The sequence below is a fragment of the Orbicella franksi genome, chromosome 1, assembly GCF_964199315.1.
Source record: "Orbicella franksi chromosome 1, jaOrbFran1.1, whole genome shotgun sequence".
In the NCBI taxonomy this organism is placed as follows: Eukaryota; Metazoa; Cnidaria; class Anthozoa; order Scleractinia; family Merulinidae; genus Orbicella; species Orbicella franksi.
The window spans coordinates 17,395,256-17,416,072 of NC_138145.1; the positions used below are offsets into that span (position 1 = coordinate 17,395,256).

The 20,817-nt window shown below is 38.5% G+C and overlaps 1 protein-coding gene and 2 pseudogenes across 1 annotated transcript; 1 reads left to right on the forward strand and 2 right to left on the reverse strand.

Moving 5' to 3' along the window:
- Window positions 1-3,901: 3,901 nt before the first annotated feature.
- Window positions 3,902-5,264, reverse strand: LOC145493967 (melanocortin receptor 5-like). Its single transcript, XM_081473462.1, has one exon. It carries the CDS (start codon window positions 5,093-5,095, stop codon window positions 4,043-4,045), a length of 1,053 nt encoding a protein of 350 aa, XP_081329588.1. The 5' UTR covers window positions 5,096-5,264; the 3' UTR covers window positions 3,902-4,042.
- A 3,633-nt stretch (window positions 5,265-8,897) lies between these two features.
- Window positions 8,898-10,708, forward strand: LOC145483494 (adenosine receptor A3-like; annotated as a pseudogene).
- Window positions 10,709-13,156: 2,448 nt separating this feature from the next.
- Window positions 13,157-15,410, reverse strand: LOC145483502 (adenosine receptor A3-like; annotated as a pseudogene).
- Window positions 15,411-20,817: the final 5,407 nt, after the last annotated feature.

Sequence of the window (20,817 nt, forward strand, 5' to 3'; positions counted from 1 at the left end):
CTGACACCAAGATGACAAAACATCGCTGTGAAATAAGGCCAACACAAAGATCAGTCGATGCCAAAGAACGAAACAACAGCTTCGATGATGGACGGAGATGACAAACCTGAAGCGAAACTAAGATCAACGCGTTCCCTAGAGTAGAAGTGATGCACAAGGCGATGTTGACAGAAATTGGAGAATAGAAAATCTAGGTGGTTCGAAGATCTTGCATAACCTCAGCGTGCAAAGCGCATGAGAGATCTGTGTTTATGGTGATATTTTCCATTGAGAGATGAAAGAACTAACTTTCGTGTTTCTTAGTAGAAGTACCTCCTGTCCCTCATTTGTGAACTTCGACATGATAGGTGCAGAAACATAAGAACTTCGTGAACTGTGTAGGAGGCAAATTTAAGATAGTTCATCGATCTGACGACGTTATAATGGCTGTAATATTTCTTTTGTGTATACTGACATGGACCCCAAATTACCGGACGAGAGGAAGATAAATATTTGTCATCTAGATAGAACATTCATTTCCGCAAATAAATTATAGTCTCTTCCTTAATGGTCTGTCAAAATATCGTAAACTACGTGTATCATGTAATAAGCCTTGCTCTTCTTTGAATGAGGAAACAGTGTTGAGATGGAATCAATAGTAAATAACAGACAACACAAAAGAGCGTTTTTCCCTTCTCCAGCAAGCAATTGCTGTTTTCGTGTCCAGCATGTACGGGTTAAATTTACTATCTTATCATTATCAATATTAAGTGATATCAGTCTTTATAGCTCGAGTGTATACTTTAATTTAGCACGGAGGAAATAACGCTTTACCCTAGAAAGTATTGCGACAGGACAATTTCACGGTCGCCTCAGGTCACGAATTATGAGCGTACTTGGCTAAACGTTACGCCTCAGTCGAGAATAAACAATCCAAAAAACGGTTGTATAATTCTTTAACCTAAAAATATAAACGATTGTACCTCTATTTGCTTGACGCGAAGTTTCTGGGCTGGTTAACGCCCGGGGGGGGGGGGGGGGGGCGGACTCCCATATATAAAGTACGGAGGTGTTCGTCGGAAATTTTGAAAAGAAGCCCTTAGAAGTACCAAGATTTTGTTTTGTGTGGCGTAGCTTGATTTTCTTTTTTTTTTTCACCCCTAATAGGTACCCGTTCTAAAACAACACATTATCTTCCTGACGTTTTTTTTTTTTTTTTCGGCTCAATGCCCTGAAAGTTATCGCAAAAGCTCCCGCTGTGGACCTTTTGAGACTGAACACCCTAAGAGGCACCAAGACCGCTTTTTTAAACACTAAAAGGTACCATGAGTACCCCGTCCTTTTTATATCGGAGTCCTCCCCCTGGGGGTTAATGGCTATTTAACTGCCTTCTTTATGTTCTAAAAGAACAATAGAGCTAAACACCTAAACACCCATTAACCGATCCAGAAACTTCACCGCAAACCGACACACCCAATTTGAGCTAAGTTTATTTTTCGAATTCGTATTCAATAGTCGCTCATATTTTTAGGCTATTTCTCATGCATATCCTTATATTTCGACTCTTGCGTTTTGTACTGTGTACGGACACTCGTATTAATTACGAGCTTGGGATACCCTGCCGTTCAGTGGCATAATAGTTAATCCGCTTGAGCAGAAGGGAAAATGAACTTACGTAAACATAAATCATTCAGTGGCTGCCTGATATTTTTAATTAGTATAAAGAGCTCCAATCTTCTTACGAAAGCGAGCAAAATTAATATTGTAATCGGAAAATAATTTATATTCATTTTCAGGGAGATTTAGTTTATGAATGATTCACCCTTTAAATTTTGTAATTCTAAAACAATATTAAAGTTGGATTTAATCAGCAAAAAATCTTTTGTCTTTGACTGATTACAACAAACATGCATGCACATCATTTACGGTCATAGTAAATGGATGTCTTTTGTCATTGCTATGATAATAGTTTGACAGCAGCATGTCATCAATTAGCAACGTTTCCAAACAGGAGGGTAACACATTTTGAAATCAAAGACGCAGAAAGTAACTGGACGAAAAAAGTATGGTATATCATAAATTTGGAAAGTTGCGTATACTTTTACTGACTTTCTTTTGAGAAGAATGATTTTCTTCACGTTAAAGACTTATATTGGTAGTGTTCAAATCACAAGAGCACCTGGCATGTGACTTTATTTGAGAGTTTTCATCAATTTTAATTTGGCGGTGCTTCTGAGTTATATATTGTCTACAAACTGGAATCTGAGAATGAGTATTCTCAAGATAGGCCACAAATGTTACTGTAAAATATAGTAGTAAACTAGGGGCGATCAATATAAGGCCAGGTCAATGGACCCAGAGTGGACCTGAATCGATTTAGTGTTCACTGGGTCGACCCAGTCTAACCCAATTTAATATAGCTCATGCAAACTTATATACAGCTCACTTTTTTTTGTAATCTTTATTATTTACATTTTTATCCGTTTCTTACTTCTTCAATATTCTCATATCCTGCAGTTTTCTTCTCATTCTAATTATACAATGATTGCTTAATGTTGGATTTTTCTATATTAATCACATCTACTTATTAAGTAGAAGCTTTTCAAGTAAGCCTTGCATACTTTTCTGTCAAACTCTGCTTGCCGAAGCCAGAAAAGTAGTATTACTAACATCCTATCGAATAGGAAGCACCCATTTGCATTGACCTAGCTTTAAATTCATATTTACATATTAATGTGCAGCTGTTAGGCTAGTTTAACTTCATCCTTGAACTCGTCAGTTAGTCGCTACAAGCCGAGATTCAAATCAAAGATTCGCTTAACAAATGGACTTAGATACCAGGTTACTATTCGTAGCAGAAGCATATCACCTTTCTGGGTGATATACTTCTGTTCGTAGCTATAGACAAACTGCTAGTTTTCGTGTATGGTTTTCGATGTGATGTTATCAAGTCTCGTTCTTTAATTTTACGTTATTTTAGGAATAATTGCATATCATTTTTTTCTACTTCCTAATAAGTTTTGTGCTTACTTTACCTTTTCCATTCTTTGTTATATGAATGAGAAAGTTACTTCATTGTCACTGGCTGAAAACAGGCCAATTTATCGTTAATTCTTAATTGACGAGCGCGCGCTCGCAGTTCTCTCAGTCAAATAATAAGTGAGTAATCGTTTGAAAGCTCGTGATATTTCAAAAATTCTTTCAAATTACAAGCGCCTAAAGGCTCGTGCAGTTTTGAGAGAAGTTTCAAATATGTCGTAGTGTAAATCCTTAATTGAACTCGCATTCATGCGATTACCTATACTAACCAAGAATACCGTGTTGAAATTATTATCGAAAGCAGGATGGCGTTCCCTGAACCTCGGTAACTACTTAATTACATCATCCTTAAAGTCACCCATTTACCGGTAAACCTACCTGCTAAATTAATTAGACACACGTAAGAATTTCACTCTATGTATTCATTCAGATATCGTAATCTTTGGATACTCTCCTTCAGTAACATTTTCAAAATAACAATACAAAAGTTCAAATGAGGCCTGAAACCACCGGGAAAATCGAAAGTTAAAATCAAAGCTCTAGAAAGATTTTCTTTCTAATTATAGCTATTATTATTTACTTTCAACTTCAAATTATACTATAACGGGTAATATTTTGAATATTTTTAAAGAAACACAAATCTTTGGATATTGTTCTTCAATAGCATTTTCAAAAGAACAATACAAAAGTTCAAACGTAATATTTTTAATAATAAATATTATAACAGGTAATATTTTGAATATTTTTGAAGAAACATAAATCTTTGGATATTGTCATTCAATAGCATTTTCAAAAGAACAATACAAAATTTCAAATGTAATATTTTTAACAATAAATACTTTTAATATTTTTGATGCGTTTAAATGGATGTTTTTGCTCATGTAATGTTACTTTCACAAGTTTATAGAAGCAGACTTGCCTGCAATCCATGCTGTTTTATGTACGGATCGGAACATTGCCCTTCGTCGCCAACGACTATAATATTCTCGACCGCTTACCGCAATGATGGGATCTGCATGTTTGGTTAAAGGGCAACGTCAATGATTTCACCTTTAGCTTGGGGAGCTTGAATCTCAGCAGGAGCAGCACGTGCACCAATAGCCACCGCGCTGCGAGGTGAATAAGCAGGAGTAACTGACGCTTGCACCCTGCAAATCTTTTGTAGTCCAAGCAGTTTAACAAACGCAGCGAAATACCTACGATTTCTCGCACAATATATGTAAGGGTTGATGGAAGAGTTACACACTGACAAAAGTTGAAGTGAGTAGAAACACTTCCAGCATCTATTGCTGGTACATTTATCTGGAGTTTTGGAAAGAACGGCTGAAAAAATCAAAAATGGCAGCCAGCAACCGACAGAGACTCCCAGAATGATCGCAATAGTTTTTGCTGCTTTTCGTTTCCGCTTATTATTGGACACTTCATGGTCAAGTGAACCATTCTGTATTTGAATCACGGAGTTCTCGACTTTTCTCGCGATAAGAAAAATGTAAAGGTAAATTGACACTGTTCCAAGGAGGACCATAGTAAAGTATGTGGAGAGGAGCATAAGGGAAAGAAGTTCGGTGGATACTAATATTACAAGTGTGAACGAAAAGATCCAGATGCAGATTAGAGTGATTACAGCACGCCGCCTTGTCACTACCAGATCGTATTTCATGGGAAAACGAATGGAAATCAGTCGTTCAACAGTCACACCAAACATGTTTGTGATAGAGGCAATGAGTGAAAAGAATCCGAGGAAACGTGATATTGCAAAAAGTTCCATTTGCGTGGAGACTTGATCCAAATTTGCAAGCCTGTAGTTTTTCAAAGGCTGGTAAATTGCTGTTACTAGGAAGTCAGACATAGACAGACTGAAAATAAACAAGTCAGGAATTTCCCTTAAGTCGTCAAACTTCATTATGGATGAGAGAACTAAGGAGTTTCCAAGAGTTCCGAGAAAACTGGCAACGCCCAGTACAGTGCATAAAATGACAATGGTAGTCTGTTCAAGAATTTCTCTCTCTGTCGATCCAGTTGGTCCGCTTGAAGGACATTGTGTGGTGATGTTCAGCATAGACGATGAGTTTGCCATCTTCAGTTTGCGCACCTATCCACGAAACAAATCGATTTCGTGAGAATTCTCGACCAATTTAAAAACTGTAGCCACTAATTATTTTAAAATCTTAAAATCTTAATTTTAAAAACTTCATTGCTAAATTTATCAAAAGATGACACATGAAATCAATACCTGGGCCGGGTTGTTCAAAGCCCGATTAAGCTTACCCAGGATTATCAAGAATTTTGATTTCAGTTTTGTAACTTTTCGGTGAGGTTTTTTGTTTATAATGTTTGTCCTTCAGTTTTGAGCTTGACTAAGCTCAAACTACACAAAACGTGAGCGGTAAAAAATATTTTTATACGAGAAAAACTAATACTTCATTGAACTTTTAACCCTGGGTTAGCGTTAACCGGCTTTTGAACAACCCGGCCCTGGAGATTAATAGGTCTGTATAATTCAAGAGCTCGTGTTTTGTGAAAAAGATAATTCATGAAGATCATGATCAGTTCTTTAAGACGCGACTACAGCTCGACAAGAGACGATGATATATAGACCATCGTCTCTTGGGTTCAAGTAATGCTAAGTTGTTGACTGTGAAGTTTTTTGTACTTTTCTAGGTCCCTACAACATTCAGGTAATAAGTAGAAATTTGGCTCCCTCTGGACCTGAAAATGGAGTGTGTAACGGAAGTTTCAAACCAACAGCTTCGACGTGCCGGATGCATGTTTTACTAACAGCTGAACGTGTTGAATCGAACACATGAAAAAATGGAAGTGGAAAACTTATTGACAGCTTAACGGAATCTTCAGACATATAACACTGAATCAATACTTTCAAAACTGATATGGCAAACTGTAAATTACCGGGTGAAGTCCGGAGTAACTTGTCTTCCGTGGCCGGGGTCAGAACTGTCGTGTACTGACCTTAGTGTCCAGATGACTCGATGGGCTATACACTGATTCCAAAGCGTTTAATGCATTACTTTTAAGATTGCTTCTGTCGGAAAGATAAAAGTTCACAATTATCATTTTAAATTGTTAAATGATGTCTTAAACACGATCTATTTTAAAAACACTCGCTGCGAGTTTCAGACCCATGCCTTAATTCTGACGTGATGACGCACTAAATCCAACACTCGAGCCATTTGAGGTTACTTAACATGGTCCTTCGTGAAAACAAAGACGAACCTGAAATTAAAAACAATTAAAAACTAAAACTAACTGAAATTTTTCGACATTATTTAAATAACATTGATATTAACTTGGCCAAGAATACCCACAATCTATTATTAGTATAGAATTTAAATCAGGCGTCCTTGAAATCGTTTAAAGTCTAGTTCACTATACCTTTTGATAAAAATTTGTTCGGTTTTCTGTTTACCCTCTGTAGTCTGATTGATGTTCACGACACGTTAAAATTTTGCATGAGGGTGAAATTGATTTATAAAGCGGTCGTTTCTAAGAGTTTTGTTTGATGGGGCAATATTCTAATGTAGGGCTGCATTAAGACTGTCGGTCTCGTCTGTTAATCGACCATCAAGGGAGACCAATATAGGCCTCTACATTATAGTCCAGGTTAAAGTAGAGATGGGTAAACATTTTATGCGACGACAAACGGTTTTCTCTGATTGTTTTCAAGCTTTAATTAGTAAGGAAGCGCGGAAATGTTGGCTTGAGCCGATCGGCAAAAGTGCGTTTGATTGATTGCGCGGTGAACATTTGCTGGTGTCTTTGAGTACATACGCGAGTACATATTTACCTCACTGAACAAAAGCTACCATTAAACCTTTAGGAAATAAATAATTGCAAAAAAATTTTAAAGCGCAATTGACTTCCTTTGTATATTCAGCTATCGAATGCTAAATCTTTTAGCATATACCACCAAAAAGATGAGAACATCACATGACCCGGCCTACTTTGAGTGATGGTTTTCGGAAACTGCCTTTAAGGCGGCTCCAAACAGTTTCCAGCACTTTCTAAGACTTAAGCTTTGATGGGTCATTGTAACCACTGTTCATCAGTTCTTGCTACTGTCATGGTATCAAGACATTGCCCAATCATATGTGACCACGTTGTTATAATTTTCGTGACCAAATGGGTTACCATAGCAATAGAATGACCTGCTAAAACCACCCTTAATTTTGGCTTTATGTTATTATATTTCAATAACGATAACATGAAGCCCATTAATGAGACGCAGCGTTTGGGAAAGTTAAAAAAAAACATTTTGCACATGGGGTTCAAAGCCAACATAAATTTCCGAAAATTTAAGGTTCACCAATGATTGGGCAGTTTTTTGATACCTTGATTGTAACATCAACTGATAAAGAGTGGTTCTAATGACCCATTAAAATCTAAGTCTTGGAAAGTGCTGTAAACTGTTTTGAGCCACCTTAATTAATTAAACGGTTTTAAAATTTCTTATAAATTCGACTCAGCAGACCCAACAGAAAATTTGGATAGGATTTCATGGCTTATTTTATTCTTTGGTAACATAACTCATGATTATAGCTCTCCTAGGCTTACAGCAATTTTATGTACGACCTCATAATTTGAAAACTAATTTAATAATATTGAAGACAACTGTTATAGTTCATAACAATTTAACCTTACCTTCCCGTTCAATCCAGGAAAAAAAAAGTTGCATAATTAAGAAGTCCATCATGTTGATAGACATCTTTGCTTAAACGTTCAATTTTTTCAACTTCCTTGCGACATACTTCATGTTTACTACAGTAATGGAATATAATCGATGTAGCCGACAAAAACAGCGCGAACACGGTGTCAGTCTGTGGGCAACAAATCAGCCTGACTGGGTAAAATGTCTTCAACGCAGCTGTTCTGAAAGTGTTTATCCTGGAACTGTTCTTGTTCTATGCAGGCGTGAATATTATACCGGCGAGAACCTGAAGATCACTGATGAAGAACTGCGCTGCACCGGCTTATCCCCAGTTTCAAAGGATCTCTTCAAGATGATTTTTCTAATAATGTTTAAAAATAATAGACTTTAAAACAGTAAGTCGTTAGAGGCAAAAATATGTTTGATATTCCAAAGCATGTTTTAGAAATATTCGCAACTCGTTTTGGAAAAGAAAATCGGATTGTGGCAGCTTTTCTTTCTCTCGTTCTCTCGGTTCTGCCTATTTTCTGCTCAATTCAATTTCATTGAACTTTTAGTAATTTGCACTTCGGCAAAGAGGTGGCTACGGAAAACTAAAACGCGTTATCTATTTTAAGATCGTCGTTTACAGTTTAAAACCAGACACCATGACGATTGAGGATTTATGGCTGGATTATTCAGTTCACATTTTTATTTCTGGAAGTAATAAAATCAAACCTGGGGAAAATATCAGACAGTTTCATTTGTTCGTTAGTGACGTTTACAGGATGTCCAATCCATTCGGCAGCTGTTTCGAAAATAATTTTGCGTCCACTCCACGTATTTACAAATCTCTGACGCGAGACGTCCGGGCTAATGGAAAGTTTAATTATAGTCATTCTACTTTCAAATGTTTCTCAAGATTTCCCCATGACAACGGCACGTCATTTCACAACCTAATCAGTCACAAATAGAAATTGAGTGACTTAAACGGTTTCACTTCAACAAAGGAAAATGCTTTTACTGTGTTTAGCCAAAGGGACCGTTGTTCTTATTTGCCTTTGTAGATTTGTCCTAGGTTTATCTCAACCAAAAATATATTAAAGATCACATACATTTTACGCAGGTTAAACAAACTTTAAGCCATGTTTTACTCGGAAATGAATTCATCATGCAAATTACAGATATGGTATTTTAGTATGTCACTTATGGCAATTTTAATTTCAATCGACTGATAGTTAATTTGAAATAGGGTGACGGGTTGTTTTCATGTCACATGTACAAGGACTACGATAAACTCAGTCTTTCCGGAGCTCGACAACGTTTTTATTAGTTTTACATCATCTTAGTCTCAAAAAGGAGGTCGCCACCTCGCAAACAACCCACTGGGCAATTCTTTGACAACATTAAAATGGACAATTCAAGCTTTGGAACACCGCAACCACCCTCGTGTGCTACGAGCTCTGAAGCTCTGCATGATCTAAGCCTAGCCTGGATTACTTATATTGCCATTTCTATCAATATCACTTTATGTATTACTGCTGCATTTGGGAACATTGTGATCTTAGTTGCTCTTCAAGTGGATTGCCACCGGCTTCATTCACCATCGAAGCTGTTATTTCGCTCTCTGGCATCGACTGATCTCGCCGTTGGCCTCATTTCACAGCCATGTTTTGTTATGCACCTTATCTTAATCGTCAGAAAACGCTTGAGCAGTTGTCATATAACTGAAGGTGTAGTACAAATCTCGGGAGCTATATTGTGTGGCATTTCTATTTTCACACTGACGGCAATGAGTGTGGACAGACTTCTCGCTCTGCTGTTGGGCCTGAGATACAGACAAATCGTAACTCTCGCGCGAGTTCGTGGAATTATTGTCACCTCGTGGTTGGTGTTCCCTTCTTTCGCCATGTTGTTCTTTTGGAACATACATATCTTCACGATAACCCTCTGCGTGAATGTACTGCTATGTCTTGCAGCGTCAACGTCTTGTTACATGAAAATCTATTTTACTCTGCGTTATCGGCAGACTCGGATATCTCAACAGTCTAGACCAGGACAAATAAACAACTCTACTAGAGCTCACTTGGCTGCTTATAACAAGACAGTGTCTAATTCGCTGTGGATTTTTTTACATTGATTGCGTCTTATCTTCCTTTCGCTATAGTGCGAAAGAACTGGAACTGCGCACGGTCAGAGCCCGTCCATTGTTATCGCAGAAGGAAGCACAACTTCTCTGGTTTATCTGAATTCTTCCCTGAACCCAGTTATTTACTTTTGGAGGATAAGAGAAGTGAGACAAGCAATAAACATGACGGTAAGGCGTTTCTGCTCTTTTTGTTTTTAGTTACTCAGTGGACGAGAACCAACAACATGCTCAACCCGCTTAGGACGCTAGGTTCAGGATTCAAACCCGGTCCACACTGGTAGAAAACAGTTAGGAGACACAACTGATCCCCCTGATCACTTGTGGATTATCAATACATAACTCACTTATAAAACTTTCATAATGGAAGTCCTTATACTTCAGTGCTATTATGTTAGGCTTGGTCAAACTGTTGCTCACAGGAGTATTGTAATTGTCTCATTACTGAATACATAGCTTTGCTTTTTGTCCGTGATCCAAGAACACCATTTTACAGTACTTACTTGTTTCAGTGATAGGCAAATTGGATGTGTTATTCAGGACGGTGCCTACTAAATACAAAGGTTTTTGCGCCAGATTAGGACCACGCGGAAAAAGTAGATCTTTGCGAGGGCTACTGGAATTCCCGAAGAAAAATTGGGGTAGCCATACATTTTTACGAGATAATTAGCCTTAAATCTCAACAAAAATGCTGACATCAGCATTTTTCTGAAAAAAAGAAGGAAAGGGTAAGGCTTCACAGATTTCCTTAGAATTCGCCTTTACAGACAGAAACGCAAACACATTTACAAAGATCTTAAAACTACATGGTAAATGGTAACATAAAAACCACTTTTGATATGTTTTTAATTACAAAATCGTTTCAACGACGCTTTGAGGGTCTCTGACAGCCTTCCTCTGGTTCAGCTAAAATACAGTCTAAATACCTTTTGCTCGCAACCAGAAACTAATCACGTGTTTAATAGGCTTGCCACTTCCATTTCATAACATGAAATGTCGGGGTAGCCACGCGTCTTTTATAGTTATTGATCTTTTTTTGAAAACTTTTACGGTGCCCGTTACATATTTTCCTGTCACCTCCCCAGTAAGTAAAACATTTGCGTATCTCGAACTTGTTTTGCGCGCGCACTACGAGATCTGCAGGTACATATTTACAGATGGATTTCAGTATAACTCGCCAGATAACAGCTAGTTTTTCAGCTGGAAGACGTTGACAGTTAGTGGTTAGCGACATGCTGCTATTCTGGTGTTCCTGGTTTAAGTACAGGTTCATTAAACTTGATTTGGTCACGGTGGGAAGATTTTGCTTTCATTTTAGTCGTGTACTTGGTGGCGTAGTTGATTGCGTCAGTGTCAACCCCAGCGCGCGCGTGGCGCTTAAACCTACCTTGCGTGATGCGCAAAACGTGTGCGCAGTAACAAAAGTAGGCACCGTCCTTAAGTAATGTTAGCATACACTGGTTAGCATTTGTAGCCGTAGTATAGTAAGTAGTGTTGAAATTTTTTTATTAAAAGCTGTAGCTGAAGCTGTAGCTTGTAAGTAATGTCCATAATGAATTATAAGTAGCTGTAGCATTGTAAATAGTGTAAGTGCCCTAATACCATTTTAGAAAAGCAAAGTACACATTTCTTTTTGAAGACGTCGTTTGTCCTCTTATTAAACTGACTCGGATGCGAAGTAACGCATCAACATAACCCTCTATTTCACATTTAATACCCTCTTTTACGATGATTTCTCTCAGTAAAACTGAGTTACATCCATAAGACAATTGTAGATGCATATGCCTTTTTCAAAAGCAACATCCCTCTTCCTTCCCCATTACCGGAGGAAGAAAGAAGGGGTCCATATTCACTCGAAACGGGTGATGAGACAAGTGCAAAGCTTCTGCCAAACGATCGCAACATTTCAACGCAACAAATCGCAAAATTGTTGATCCAACATTTGCAAGCTCCAGCCAAACGATCGCCACATTTCAAAGCAACATATCGCAACATGAACTGCGGTTGTAGATGAAAGTGAATAATAACCATCGCAGTAAATTTTCCAATTTAGGCAATTGGAAAGAAGAAGCCTGAAAAAAATAGCTGTACTTTGCCTAAATTGGAAAATTTACTGCGATGATCATTCTTCACTTTCATATCGCAACATTGTTGGGCGCAACTTGTTAGGCGCGTTCGGCCACTCTGTTGCGACGTGTTGCGATATGTTGAGTATTGAAAATCGAACTAGAGCGCATGCCCGGACGCAACATTGTTGCACGAACCTGGCCAAACGAGTGCAACATCATGCAACATCCACAAATGCTGCTTGAAAAATTTGACCATTTTCAAATTTGAGCCAACGACACACAACATGTCGCAACACGTCGCAACACAGAGGCCAAACGCGCGCAACATGTTGCGGCCAACAATGTTGCGATATGTTGCGTTGAAATGTGCGATCGTTTGGCCGTGGCACTGAGGAGTAAATAAAAGCTCAATACAAATTCTGTTAAGGTACAAAAAAATGCTTCAGTTGTGCCCACATAAGTGCAAGCAGAATTCGACGGGCCAGCAATCTCAATACGGTCGCATTTCATCCGAAAAAGAACAATACCAGTAATGATTTTAAGATGCAACATAGCACTCCGTAGACAAACTTTTCTATCTCGATTCTATCGAGGATTCTGCATGCTATCTTCTTTCCAATAATAAGTTTGTAGGCATTTCACATTATATGGGAACAACCAACCCTCAACATTTATTATGCAAGTGGGTAAGATAAACGAACGAAATATGTTTGCCTATCCAAGGAGTGTCGTGTCGGGTCGTAAGCTAAAACGTTTGTTGCTCTGCAGGGGTTGTATTCACGAGCCCCATAATTCGAACATCGCACATCATCTATTGAAGTTACGTGAAAAAAAACTGGCTCATCATGATTATTTATAAATACAATAAATAGAAATGCTAGCCAAGCCCTCCATTTTATATACGCCGCTGTGATCACACGTTACTGGCATTTTGCAAGCCATAACCGGAGCGGTCCAAAGAGTGCAAATTGTCTAGGGGGATGTCATTGGAGTAAAGACCCAGATGCCCCAGATGAGTTCTTGTGTACTTAAAGACTCTCTGTCGACCGGAATGCTTTCCGGGCGTTTGTTTTTGATTCTGTCGCTGACGAAAAGGGTGTACCCTGATGCAAGGCAAATTTCCACAACCCAGGCCAGAAAGCAGTAGGTCCACGCGCTTTCAGATTATTAAGCAGTAGCACTATTGAAACTCGAAGCGGCGTCAGTAAGTGCGTTATACGATTATTATTGCCAAGTCTCTCAGCGTAATATCTCCAATCTATAAAAACATATCCTTAATTTATCAAGAAGGGCTTTAATCGAATATGGGTAACCATAGAAGAGATAGTTTAGAAAACATGACTGTTGGTTAGCCTCCATTAAATATAGCCTAAATTAATATTTCTTCACAAATTCCTCACGGGAAACAAAATGTAATTTTATCCGGCACAGGGAATCACCACCATTTGCTTGTTTATTTTCCATAATTTGATGATTTCATTCTTGAACCGCTATTGAAAAGGTTGAAAGTGGCTAAATGTTACGATGCTGGCGCAGCTTTAAATTGCTTCCAGCCAGTCATACTCTGGGGAGGTGGAAGTAATGTTGCGATCTTTCTTGAAATACAAGAACGTTTGAGTTGTCTAGCGCCCTGTCCCCTCCCTGTTTAAGCAGAGAAGAACTGGAACTCCTGTATCCCTTTCCTGGATACCTTTCCTAAATCCCTCCAGGAACTGTAAAACCACGGTGTAAACCTAGTCAACATAAGCCATGAGTTACGGTATCGATAAACAAGAACTTAGTAAAGTGATTTACAAGAAACAAGTTCTAATTTCCAATATATATTGTACGAATTCGTAAAAATGTAACCTGCGAGTCGGCAGCACCTTTGAGTAACGCGCGAACGCGGCCCTGCGGGGAGGAGTCTAGTACGGAGGACTGGACTCTCCAAACTGAGTGACGTAGCTCGCAGACTAACGAGATTGTTTCCTAATGCTTGGTTTTAGTAGCACGTGTCAAATTAAAATTCCAGGTTCGCTTCTCGTATCTACCTCAAATCTTGATTGTGTATAACAGTTCCTAATAAGGCTTTAAGCCCCAGCGGTCAAGGTCTACAGTTTGCCCGTAACCCCTCTTTTTGTCTATTTCTACCGTTGCATTAATGAGCAGGTACTAAACTGAATTTGATTATGACAGTAAAATTTGATTATGAATTTGATTATACTTCACTGAATTTGATTATGCCGCTCATAATGAACAAAAGTATTGCCTAATTGTCTCCTTTACTGCGGCTCTCACTTCTCTTATCTTCCAACAGTAAAGAACTGGGTTTAGAGATGAATTGAAGAAAACCATTATTGCAGCAATATTCCAAACAATGATATTAGACGAGGATTTTCCACGTATCGTACTTACTGCAACCGCAATGGTATATGGTAGATAACACACCATCAATGTTAAATGCACCCACAATGCACTGGAAACCGTCTTTTTGTATCTTGCAATGTTCATTAAGAATCCTCCAGGATTTCTTTGTTGAAGAATGGCGTTTTGCACTTGCGCTCGTTGGCGATGAAGGGTTACGTAAATTTTCGCATAGCAACTGGTCGAGATGGCCAGACACGCTACAATCCATATGGAACACAAGAGAAAGAAGAAACGTTTGTTCCGCAAGTAGGTTAAGGCAAATGTGAAGTTTGCAGTCCACGAAATTATCACGAATAAACGAACGCGTTTGTAACTAACAACCTGCCTGTACCTTAACCTCAGCAACAGAGCGAGAAGTCTGTCCACGCTTATTGCAGTCCGGTCAACGTGTTGATAGATTCTCCACACAGTATAGCACATGAAATGTGCGCTAAACTTTCGGTTATTCCACAAATGCTCCAGTTCTTGTTAGAGATGGTCGCGAGATAAGTAATAAATAGCGGTTGAGAAAGAAGTCCAACAAAGAGATCTGTACACGATAGACACTGAAACAAAAGTTTCGATGGCGGATGAAGAGATAAAACTTTCGGAAGAGCAGCGAGGATAAGGGTATTTCCAGACAATGAGGTGACGGATAGAATCACGTTCACTGAAGCAAAAAAATAAGGATTAAATATGTATTTGGCTCCCTCGCTGTCTTCCATACTCAGTGAGCAAGTCGATAATTTGATTGTCTCTTGGTTTAGACGTGAAGTAAAATTGGTCATCTTGAAATTCGACTTCTTTTTCTTTGCAAACTAAGTGATCGCAGCGTGTTTAAATGAGTCAGTAGAGCCCTGAGAAGGTCGATGTTTAGAAGCCAGAACTGATCAGTGCGAAACACGCCAGAGGCGACAACGCCAAAAACAACTAACAATTGACAGGAAGCCAAACAAATCATCTTCCTGGTCCTTATCTTAATTTTATGGTAATAAACGTAAGCTATCAACTGTTGAAGTAGACCGTTTATGATGTATGCCAGAGTGGCTCGGAGTAATTTTCTTAAAAACAAGCCTTTTTCCCTATATCACCACCACATTAATTGCAGCAACGTACGTCATAAAACCGATTCTCGAGCGTAAGAATTGTAGAAATACGCAATTGTATCAATAGGTAAAATTAAAAGCGAGAACTGAATTTGAAATTAATAATGTAGTAGGCGAAAATGTTTAGATAGTGCATGTACCTGAATAAACAGCTCTAAGGACAAGGAAATTGCATTGACACGTCTATTTAATTATTTTTTTGGTTATTTTGCAAATTTACTTACTTTCCTATCAAAAATAAATGTTTTCGGTTTAAGTACGTACGGTCTAAGGCTTCGTCCACACCACGCCGCAGAAATTTGAAAACGCAGCTTTATTGTCTACGGGTAGGCCAACCGTCCACACTAATCCGTCACGAAAACAGAGCTTTTCTAAAATGCTCTTCAAACCGTAAGAATTTCAAAACGTCGACTTCGCGTTTTAGTGTACGTGATCGGAAAGCATTTTGAAAACGGAGCTTTTCCAAAACGATGACGTCCCGATAATCATGTGATTTCCCTGCCCAATATTTATCCTCAAATAGAATCCAAAACGACCAGTGACTTTTGGGTCTCCAAATTTCTCCGGCGTAGTATGGACTGGGTCCAGTTACACAGGTAGAATAAGAAATGAATTAATTATTAACAATGGACTGAACGAAATACCTGACAACATGAATAACTGAATAAACAGTTGTAGCAACAAGGAAATTTCAATTTAACACGATCATTCTATTCTATTTATGGATTATTAATTTTACAGGACTGCTCTGACAGAATTTATGTCAGAACAGTGGTGGTGTAAAATAACCAAAAAAGTATAATTTTTAGTGTAGTAGGAGCCCATTGTCTTAGGTGGTGTATTAGAATACTCGAAAAGATCTATCTAAAAAGCAGATATCTTAATAATATTTAGAACGACACCTGGAAATGACGACAACGACCGCAAAGGCGGGAAATCTATTAAAAATGAAAACAAATCAAACATCTTTCGCGTGTCTACTTGCTGTTGTTGATTACCATGCAGATTGGCAGACAGTGATAATCTGATACTGCGTCCGGGGGGTTGGTTCTGATTTGGAGATTAATACTTAATTAACGTTTTTCTTTGCGTAATTAAACGAGGTATTTGGAAAGGGCATGGGACACTGTCTTTAGCATGTAACACATATCGATTTAGGTCCAAGAGTAAAGTATAACGGTAAAGAAGCCTTGAGCAATTTAAGAAACGGATACGCAGACTTGATTTAAGTAACAACCTTGAAGGCTGTAGTGGCTGTCATTTATGTAATTCGTGATCTCATTTTATTTTCTTTATGAATTTAGATAGAGATACAGTATTAGTAGGATTTAATTTTTATTTTAGCTTTTTGTAATCGATTTTAGATTGACTCATTTGTATCTTAGCTAGTATTTTAGATCAGTGTAGGTGTCCCCTATTAGTGGGGGAGACTTTCCTCTGCAAGGTTTCTTGACACGTCAATAAAGAAGTAATAAAATTAACATCATAATAATACAATGACATTATATAATAATAATAATAGTAATAATAATATATTACAATATAATGTAATAATATCATTATTATTATGATATTATTATAATGTCGACAGAGGGGTAAATAGGGAGAATAAAACCTTCTTGTTCTTCTTCTTCCTCCTCTTCTTCTTCTTCTTCTTCTTCTTCTTCTTCTTCTTCTTCTTCTTCTTCTTCTTCTTCCTCTTCTCCGCAAGAAGCTTTATGATTACCCAAACCATTGTGTAATTGTCTCCTTAGTTGCTCGTCTCACTTCGTTTATCTTCCAGCAGTAAAGAATTGGGTTTAGAGATGAGTTGAGGAAAACCAGTATTCCAGAAATATTCCAAGCAATAACATTACGTGGAGTAAATCCACGGACTGTGCTTAGAGCAGTGGCAATAGTATATGGCAGGTAACACGCTACAAGGGCCAAATGTATCCACAGTGCACTGGAAACCGTCTTTTTATATCGCGCCATGTTCAAGGACGCACCAGGATAGGCCTGGGAACCGTGCACTTGAGCTTGTTGACGGCGAAGACAAACGTAAATTTTCAAGTAACAGCAGGACGAGATGCTTAAACATAACAAAAGCCATACACAAGATCCTAGAAAGAAAATCCTCTTGCGCCATTTTGGGCCGCCGGAGCTCCGCTATGAAGTTAAAATGACCACTGATCCTGATGTGAGTCAGCAGAGGCGGTGCGCATGTACTGTACTTCCAAGATTCATTTTGGTCAAGGTCATTTTGTCTCTGGGTTCAGTCTCAAGCGGCTACACAATGTTGATGTTTGTTAATCTTTGAAGAAACGAACGACTTACTACACAGTAGAGATCTTAGATGCGATTTGTATGTGTAATCAAATGGTGACGAGTGAAATAAGGACATAATTTCACGCGCGTTTTGTCAAAATTCTAATAATTTCCAGACCCTTTAGGCGAGGGAAATTATCAGAATTTTGACAAAACGCGCGTGAAATTATTTCCTATTTTCACGAGAAAACCATTTGATTTCCTTTTAATATCGTGCGTGACAAATTACTCTCACAACCGTAACCTTTTTTTACTGGTTTATTCTATCGAAAACCGAGAACATTAAGAAGAATATAGTTTTCATTTAAAGCATACATTGTTGCTAAAGTTCGTAATTTTCTGAGTTTCTTCTCAAAAAATACCTTTCGAATTCTTCGTGTTTGTTCATAATGTTTCAAAATTTAGGCAACTGTCAAATCTTTCTTAAAACAATGATTGGCTCTAATTCGTCATGAACCAATGAATGAAATGACAACGGCGGCCGTTGAAATGAGCTGAAACTAAAATTTTGCACGAGGCCATATAAAGTTTTGACAGTTTGTTTTGATGCGAAATTATCACTAAAAATTTACTTTATGGTTTAAGAAAACTTGCCTAAATGAAAGTCAAGCGAAAATGCACAAAGTTGAAAAACCTTCAGAGCTGGCAAGGAGCATGGTTGCGGACAAATTATAAATCACGGCTTGTTGTGCACGAAACTTTAGCTTGCCCGGCATGTCCTTGGTTTATCACCACATTACCGTGAGTTGTGGAAATTGTAGACGTGGCCACTGCTCACCGCTGCAGTGGACTGGATTAGCGGCTGAAGGGGAACTCGACTGGTTGTCTGGTTGAAGTGGATTTCTTTGCCATCAATGATGTTAGACAGTTGTCGCAGCTCGTCTTCGTTTCGGGAGTCGTAGGCTTCAACGCTTTGTTCTTGTCGATGAACAGTTATTGTTATTATTTCGCATTTTGGAACTCCCTTGGCCTTCAGCTTTCTGACCTCCGTTTTCCACACTGAGTGGTTCGATAATCAGTTTTAGAGATCCAGGTTCGTAATCGGTTCCGTCTTGTTTGCACACGAAGGCGTAAAACCGCTCGAGTACTTCATCCAACTGTTCAGGAACAATCATCTCCAGGTTTCTCTCAAGGCTATTTTCGTCACACCACTTCTCAAAACCCTCACCCAGTTAATTGTGCTCTTTCGCGTATTTAAGTTTTAATCCGCTTTTTTTAATTCCGTAAATTCTTCAATGGTCACGGTCTTAAATCTCGACGCCATCTTGGCACTGATCGAGATACAAGAGATGCTGCCATAGCAATTTTGTAATTTCACGTGTGAAATTATGAATTAACGCTGAAATTTCGCGCCCAAGTTAAGGAGTAATTTGTCACCCATGATATTATAGATATTAACTCCACAGCGTTTTCTCTCCTGTTGTTTTAATTTATCGCGTAAAAGTAACCCTAAACGTGATATTTTGGATCCAATTCCTAGAGAGATTTCCAATTCCTGCCAGGCTTCAAGTCTAAGTAGTAACCCGGTGATTAGAAACTTAGATTCATTTTCAAGAAAGTGAATCATGAAATAGAACACCTCTCTGAATACCTATATGGTTCCAAAGTCGAACATGGGTCGCCGACCCGAAACAACAAGGACGAGAACGGTTGAAAACGACAGGCGCGCAGCTGGGTGGCAGTCATGGACGACTGTCAGAGTTCTAGCCTGACAAATCGAGGTGGATGGAAGAAGAATGTCACAGCTTCATTTGCCTAATGGCGTGGAGAAACCGGCTGAATATACGTATAGGTTGCGAGGTTCAAAAATATATGTACTAGTAGTCTCGTGATAAGTTAGAAGCACTGTGTAATAGCCTTGATCCTTCACTGCTTGCCTCGCTTGTCTTATCTTCCAACAGTAAAGAATTGGGTTTAGAGATAAGTTGAGAAAAACCGGTATTCCAGAAATATTCCAAGCAATAACACCGACGGCTTTACCAGTCCTTTATCAATAACCTTTAAAGAAATCCAAACCGAATAAACTGAACAAGCAAAACGCAGAAATCTCCAAAAACACAAAATATGCATGCAAATCGCTAAGTAGGGAGGGTCAGATAGCAAAACCTGTTCGCTTTTAAAGCATAAAATTCGCTACAAAAGATGGCCGAAAGATCGAAATTCTAAGGTAACTTCGTTAAGATTGATTATCATTCAATACCAAGAGAAAAATACAAAGCCGAGAAATGCATTTAGAGGTAGAAAAACGTCCAAAATGAAATGTCGAAAAGAAAATGGTTTCTTGATTCCCAACCGCAACAGAAGAATAAATTTTTGGCAGTCTACGATCGAAGCAGCTGTCTCCACCAACATAAAGAAAAGTACAAAATTCGGCTTGGCATACAGTATTTCGTATGAGCTAATTTAGCCCTGAGATTATCGGCGACTACCGACACAAAACTATTTGTTTATAACTGAGATTAATAATAACTTCGACAGATCGAGCAACTCATGTGCTATTGCTAAAGGTTAGCGAAATTAAAACAATGAAATTGATAAAATATCAGTCATCGCATGGTTTCAAATAAGGGAGACCTTACTGAACCTTACAAGAAGTCGTGACGATTTTTTTATCCGCTGCCGTGACAACGCTCAATGCGGCATAGTTTGCTTCTGGAACTCATAAACTTATTTTGATTTAGTACCTTGTATCCGCTATTTCAAAAAGTATGATAAGGTATCACGTATGAGCCTACTAATTTTTTTTTTTCATCTCCTTTCCCTGCACAGTTAATCAGCGCAGTAAATAGAGTTTTTTGGGTTTCAGTTATTTGCAAACAGAGGAACCTCGTTTGCTCAGAGCAAAATAAAAAAAGAGACCACCCACGTGTTGGGATATCAGAATTTTGCGATAGTCAGTTATGAACCACAAAACCTCTCTGAAGTCATTCAGCCTACCTGGTTCCAAATTATGTGATGACAAGGTCGACATAAAAAAACAAGGACGAGAACGGTTGAGGACGAAAGGCGCGCAGCTGGGTTGACTGTCAGAGCTCTAGCAACCAATCGACGTGGATGGAAGAAGAATGTCACAACCTCATGTGCTCTATGTTACCGAGATACATAGGAATAGGTACGTACGTAGGTTCCAAAGTACCTGATAAT